This window comes from Berghia stephanieae, chromosome 14 (genome assembly GCF_034508935.2).
Source record: "Berghia stephanieae isolate SIO BIC M18660-M18661 chromosome 14, UCSD_Bste_1.3, whole genome shotgun sequence".
In the NCBI taxonomy this organism is placed as follows: domain Eukaryota; kingdom Metazoa; phylum Mollusca; class Gastropoda; order Nudibranchia; family Aeolidiidae; genus Berghia; species Berghia stephanieae.
In genome coordinates, this window is record NC_088373.1 from 17,774,259 (window position 1) to 17,781,758 (window position 7,500).

The window sequence follows — 7,500 nt, forward strand, 5'->3', positions numbered from 1 at the left end:
ACTATTTTAGGCTCAGGTTTCTGTTTTACTGTCGTCGGTTTTCCCTTGAAATTCATCTTTGGAACTTGTTCCATTCCGATATAACACCGAATAGAAGCGGTAGTTCACTATTACAGATATGCAGTGATAAAAAAATTCTAATAGCTTTGAACAACACAACTATCTGAAGATGGTGGGGGGGGGGGGGTGTGCCGCCTTTGCAGATGTTGCTAAATTTAACTGTAAATGTGTGTTGAAATGACGTCATCCCCTTCATTAGATGTGTACTTATATTAAACAATGTGTAGAAAGTGTGTTTTAGTCAGGGTTGCCAGTTTGGCATTTTAAATGCCAGATTCCAAAAATCTGGCATTTTTGAAAACCGTTTGGCATTAGAAAAATCATTTGGCATTTGGCATTTTCTTTTCTTGTATATTATACTTCAAATGACACCTTTTCTTAATTAAGTTTCACAAGAAACACGAAACAGTAAGTTTTCTTAATTGTCAATAATTATTTAAATGTTTACGTATTTACCTTTCATGTTAATGTATTTCTTTTTCATTCTTAAAATCCAACCGTGGTGTAGTGGTTTAGCACTCCACTTAGTAGTCAGTAGGTAAAAAATTACCCCAACAGGAAATTTAGTATAATTAAAAAAAAAGAAAAAAAAAAGAAAAGGAAACACGCAAGCCACCAGGATATGATAGCAAATTGTCTATCAAAAGTGAGTAGTTTTCTCAGTGGGGGTGGGAGTCAACAGACTTTGGCATTTTTTTGAGTGTTTTGGCATTTTTTGAGTCTTCCCCTGGCATTTTGTTGAAAAATAATCTGGCAACCCTGGTTTTAGTCTGTTTTTGGGACTGAAATGCAAGACATACGACATAGATCATACAGAAAAGGTGTCTTGAAAAAATGGATTCCTACTTTTAATCAATCAAAAGTTCCCAAACCTCAAACACACCGCCTGTTCCTGGAGGGTGTCAAAATTAGGGTCACCCCTTTAAATTTTTACAAAATCGCGGATGTTGAAGCGGATTTCGTGAACCGTAAGTTTACTCATGAAACAAAAATTCCTGTCAGTTTTTTAAAATCGGAAAGTGGGTGAAACAGAAGCTAAATTTATCGGCGGTTAAGATGACATCAATGTCTTGTGTCCGAAAACATAAGTTTAGTTGGAGAAGCAGGCTATCTAAGAGTGTCGAAATTCCGATTCCCTACGCTATAAGAATGAATGAGGCCATGAAAATAGATTTAACATACAAGATACACATTGGTTAATGTTTTCTCGAGCGACTCTGTCTTAGCACATCGTGCCTGTACGAGCGTTGACATTTTAAGAAGGAATATAGGGCAAAACAATAGATTTAACATACAAGATACAGCTAGGCTATTTTTTCTCTACTGAATGCTGTCTTTAGGTGTAATGATACAGCTTCTACTAACCGCGGTCATTAACCCTCTCCTTACCAACTATAGGAAAATCGTCACATTCGTTAAGATACAACCAACATTTTTATTATTCAAATTTCTCTTGCACATCAACAGTGTGTTGTAGAGTATGTTTTGCTAAAGATATTATGTATCGCAAGAACTTGCTGCTATTGTGTTTGAGTGATAAAAGATTTTTGTGTTAGTTGGGTGTGAAGTTTTGGGGAAAATCCAGAAAATGGCTGGTAAGGTAGAGTTAATCACTCTGTCACTATTGTAATGTAAATGTTGCTGCTCGAAGCTCGAAGAAATAAACAACAAAGTGAAATTGAAATGTCAGCTTCAATTTAATTTACAAATACAGATAAAATGGACGATTCGGGTTTCCCCTTTATCAACAAAACAGGATGATTGAAACACCACGGACGAATGAGATAATGTGGTAGTGGCGTTGTTAAGATGCATAAATAAAACCATTGAATGACATAGTTGAGTCCTTTGAAAAGGCGCTTTACTCACATTCCCTCACCGTACTCAAGTGTAAAATGAGTACCTGCCTGGTAACAGCGTTCTCCCTATCGGAAAAAAATGTAATGTCATATCGCCTAACAGGCGTCATGTCTCGTCCTACATGTAAAGTATTGCTGTTAGTTTGGGACTCCATGTAAAGCGCTGTGAGCCCGATAATCAGATATTACGCTATATTATAAAATCTCAAAACATAACTTTTGCTCGGTGACTTGCGTGGAATGGAACGTGTTTATGTGAAATGCCATGTGATCCATGGATAGTCGGATGGGTCCTGATAATAAAATGACACTGGAGTCTCAGTGTAGGTTAACACAATAGAGGACTTTATTCTTGATAACGTTTACTTTTATAGCCAAGAGGTGACACAACAAGGGCAATGTACTAACAATAATATTATAGGTAACAAGTACGAGTAACGTAAAAGAATAGGGTAATTAAGGGGACATAATTCATACCAAACCAACTCAATGATAATAATTATGTGATTATCTTTCTTTGATCATTCATTCAACGATAAAAGTCGATTATCTTCATTTTCTTTGGCTTTTCTGCTTGTAAAATTTTAGTGAGAAGTAAATACCCAACTGTGTGGCTATGTGATCTTGTGGTGTGACAACCGCTTTCGGATAGGAAGGCCCTGGGTTCGAACCTTACTCGGTGCATAATTGAGTCCATGGAAAAGACTCTTTACTCACATTCCCGCGCTGTACATAGGTGTAAAATGAGTTCCTGTTCGTTAACACTTTATGTATGTTGAAAAAAAATTTGTAATATCGCCTAACATTCGTCATGTTTCGTTCTTCATGTTACGCATTGCTGGTGGCCAGGGACCGTTTGTAAAGAGTTTTAAGAACGTTTGGTGGATATTGCGCTATATAAAAGCTCAAGTTTTGATTTCTTTTATACTGTCGGTCTACTAAGCATATCAAATGACACAGTGACGTCATCTTCATGATTTTGTTTATTATCAGATTCATACTTCGGTTCAGAATTCAATTTCTGTCTTTTCTGTCATCTGTCAATAGCTCAGTCAAATAGCATTTGTGTTTGGTTTATTATTTGCTTTATTATTATAAAGTTGTTTAGTTTGTTGTTGTCGTTGTTGTTGTTTACGTCTGTGTTTATAATACATTTTATTTGTGTGGGTGTGGGGGGGGGGGGGTTCAATTCACTGTAAACATTTAGTCTTACGGAATTTGTACCCCCACCCCTTCCTCAGTCTCAATTTACAAATCTGCAATAATTAAAAACCAGACCATTCATTTGTTCCTCAATTCAGAAAAGCCATACTGGTCTGTATGGGGAACATGGGGTGAGTGCCTTTTCACGGACAGTGTCACGACTCACGGCGTTCGGCGACGGTTCAGGCAGGGTTGCCACAATCCATCGGCTCATCTGAATTATTGTACACTCAATGGATGTGGTACTGACAGGGGAGAGGAGAAAGAATGCGTTAGAGAGTGTGGTAGGTGTATATGGATGTGGTACTGACAGGGGAGAGGAGAAAGAATGCGTTAGAGAGTGTGGTAGGTGTATATGGATGTGGTACTGACAGGGGAGAGGAGAAAGAATGCGTTAGAGAGTGTGGTAGGTGTATATGGATGTGGTACTGACAGGGGAGAGGAGAAAGAATGCGTTAGAGAGTGTGGTAGGTGTATATGGATGTGGTACTGACAGGGGAGAGGAGAAAGAATGCGTTAGAGAGTGTGGTAGGTGTATATGGATGTGGTACTGACAGGGGAGAGGAGAAAGAATGCGTTAGAGAGTGTGGTAGGTGTATATGGATGTGGTACTGACAGGGGAGAGGAGAAAGAATGCGTTAGAGAGTGTGGTAGGTGTATATGGATGTGGTACTGACAGGGGAGAGGAGAAAGAATGCGTTAGAGGTGTGGTAAGGTGAAGAGAATGTTGGTTTATGAACATGGGAGAGGAGAAAGAATGCGTTAGAGAGTGTGGTAGGTGTATATGGATGTGGTACTGACAGGGGAGAGGAGACAGAATGCCTTAGAGAGTGTGGTAGGTGTATAGGGTTACAATACAAGACATATGAAAATCGTTAATGATGGTGGTGGTGATGATGATGATGATGATGATGATGATGATGATGATGATGATAGATATAATAATAATAATAATAATAATAATAATAATAATAATAATAATAATGATAATAATAATAATAATAATAATAATAATAATAATAATAATAATAATAATAATAATAATAATAATAATAATGATAATAATAATAATAATAATAATGATAATAATAATAATAATAATAATAATAATAATGATAATAATAATAATAACCTATTCGACTTGTTATTCCCAGTTGATGGTCAGTGGAATTGTTGGTCCAGCTGGTCAACGTGTAGCGTGACGTGTGGACAAGGCAGGCGAAAACGGACGAGACAGTGTGATGACCCTAAGCCCAATCACTGCGGACAACAGTGCCAGGGAGACGGACTGCAGGAGATGGTTTGTAACGAAGGGCCCTGTTGTGGTGAGTTGTGGATACATAAGTAGATAAATAAATACATCTGTATAAAAGCTCAAGTTTTTATTTTTGATTATCAAATAAATAATTATAGTCGTTAAAAATATATATTATGCATACATCTTTTATACATTACAACAACTGGTAACAAACACCAGATCAAGAACCTACTAAGAGTGTACAAATCATATGTAGAAAATGCGGGTGGTTGGATGGGAGCATCACCCTTGAATCATATACCTATGATGTTCGCATGGGTGTACGATCCGATAGTGATGTCGTTTCTTCTTCTCTTTACTAGCCTATCCTGCTTCTTTGGTTTGTGATTGTATTTTTGACAGGGGATATTTTTTTTTTCTGTAAATCTTCTGCCTGTTTGTTCTTGGTTATTTATAATTTAGCGTATGATATCTTTAGGTTATGATTTTGATTTACAAATTTTACTATTTTTGTTAGATTGCTTGTTTTTTGGTTTCAGCGGTCTCTCATATAACCTCAATTGTGTTGGAAGAGACCTAAAGCAACAAACAAACAAATATGTAGAAAATAAAATAAATAACAGTACGTAACAGAGTTATGATTTACAAGGAAAAAGAAATACACTCCCAAAACTCTTATACATTTGACTGTTTCCCTCCCAGCCAAGGACTCCAGACAGGGTCAGGACAAAACTAAGTAATCTCATTCTAAGACAAAGACAGAGCAATTGGGAAACAGATACAGGGGGATAGAAGACACATCAAGTACCTCCCTGTCCACTTGTATTATGATTCAGGGAAACAGATGCAGGGGGATAGAAGACACATCAAGTACCTCCCTGTCCACTTGTATTATGATTCAGGGAAACAGATACAGGGGGATAGAAGACACACCAAGTACCTCCCTGTCCACTTATATTATGATTCAGGGGGCATTGTGGCTTAGCGCTACGGTCTTTGCTTAGTACCCAAAAGGTACCGAGTTCGACTACCCGCCTCATTGTGTGGTCTTGAGCAAGTGACCTCGCCCTGGCTCACTTTGCGCTGCTGCACTGCGGCTGACGCCTGGGTTATTCCAGTCTTCCCTTGGAATAGACCCTAATGACAAATTTCCCGTTTGGGATGAATATAAGAAATTTTATCTATTTTTATTTATTTACACTGTATGTGATGTAATTCTGCTGTAATAGTAGTAGTAGTAGTAGTAGTAGTAGTAGTAATAGTTGTAGTAGTAGTAGTAGTAGTAGTAGTAGTAGTAGTAGTAGTAGTAGTAGTAGTAGTTGTAGTAGTAGTAGTAGTAGTAGTAGTAAGTAAGTAATAGTAGTAGTAGTAGTAGTAGTAGTAGTAGTAGTAGTAGTAGTAGTAGTAGTAGTAGTAGTAGAAGTAGTAGTAGTAGAAGTAGTAGTAGTAGTAGTAGTAGTTGTAGTAGTTGTAGTAGTAGTAGTAGTAGTAGTAGTAGTAGTAGTAGTAGATAGTAGTAGTAGTAGAGTAGTAGTAGTAGTAGTAGTAGTTGTAGTAGTTGTAGTAGTAGTAGTAGTAGTAGTAGTAGTAGTAGTAGTAGTAGTAGTATAGTAGAAGTAATAGTTGTAGTAGTAGTAATGGAAGTAGTAGTAGTAGTAGTAGTAGTAGTAGTAGTAGTAGTAGTAGTAGTAGTAGTAGCTATACATGGTGTACATATGTGGTACAATATTATCGGCAGGCTTTGTTTATCGGAGTGCATATACGTATTCACAAGAATATCATCACCTTTTATGGGCAGCTTTCCCGGAATCAAATTGATAGTGATTACATGAGCGCATCGCTTCCTCCAATTAACCCTTTCGGCCCGAAGAGACGGATTGCTTATAATTACAATTCATCTTTCTGGCAGTATCATCAAATTATTACATTTATACTACATAGGCCTCATCATCCATCGTGGCTTGTACTCTTGAGTACGTTGCTGGTCGGTTGTCTACACGAATCACGATCCATGTCCATCCATCCATCCATCCATCCATCCATCCATCCATCCATCCATCCATCCATCCATCTATCCATCCATCATCCATCGTGGCTTGTACTCTTGAGTGTGTTGCCAGTCAGTTGTCTACACGAATCATGATCCATGTCCATCCATCCATCCATCCATCCATCCATCCATCATCCATCGTGGCTTGTTCTCTTGAGAACGTTGCCGGTCAGTTGTCTACACGAATTACGATCCATGTCCATCCATCCATCCATCCATCCATCATCCATCCATCCATCCATCATCCATCGTGGCTTGTACTCTTGAGAACGTTGCTGGTCAGTTGTCTACACGAATCACGATCCATGTCCATCCATCCATCCATCCATCCATCCATCATCCATTGTGGCTTGTACTCTTGAGAACGTTGCCGGTCAGTTGTCTACACGAATCACGATCCATGTACATCCATCCATCATCCATCCATCCATCATACATCGTGGCTTGTACTCTTGAGAACGTTGCCGGTCAGTGGTCGACACGAATCACGATCCATGTCCATCCATCCATCCATCATCATCCATCGTGGCTTGTACTCTTGAGCACGTTGCAGGTCAGCTGTCTCCACGAATCACGATCCTCTGCGGTGCGCATGAAATCTCTGTTGCTTTTAAAATCACATTTGTCCATTCTTTGGTTATTTAGATATGTCATTCTTTGTCTTCCTCTAGCTCTTTCCTTCGATCATCCCATATGTTACCAACTTTTCTATTCCGTCTCTTCTCCACACATGTCCCAGAAACAGTAACTGCCTCTTTCTGATGGTATCGATCAACATTCTTCCCTTTCTCACCTTCGCCAACATTTCCTCGTTCGTATACCGGTCTGTCCATGATAGCTTCAACATTTTTCTATACATCCACATCCCTCCTCGTACATTCTTTGTCAAGCGTCACATAGGCATACACAGTTTAAAGTCCCAGGTTTGACAAAATAACGTATTTGTCATGGTTTGTAACCCATTCCATTTTCTAGTCCCAGGGAATGGTCAGTGGAGTTTGTGGTCCAGATGGTCAACGTGTAGTGTGACGTGTGGACTAGGCAGGCAAAAACGGACGAGACAATGCGAT

At 38.6% G+C, this 7,500-nt stretch overlaps 1 protein-coding gene across 1 annotated transcript in view; it reads left to right on the plus strand.

Moving 5' to 3' along the window:
• Positions 1 to 7,500, plus strand: part of LOC144959681 (coadhesin-like) — a 48,585-nt gene that overhangs the window by 18,259 nt on the left and 22,826 nt on the right. Inside the window, exons 7-9 of the mRNA XM_078892360.1 lie at positions 3,221 to 3,406; positions 4,277 to 4,447; positions 7,406 to 7,500. The exon at positions 7,406 to 7,500 is cut by the window's right edge and continues 82 nt beyond it. Coding sequence (XP_078748486.1) covers positions 3,221 to 3,406; positions 4,277 to 4,447; positions 7,406 to 7,500 — 452 coding nt within the window. The remainder of the gene's footprint in view (positions 1 to 3,220; positions 3,407 to 4,276; positions 4,448 to 7,405) is intronic.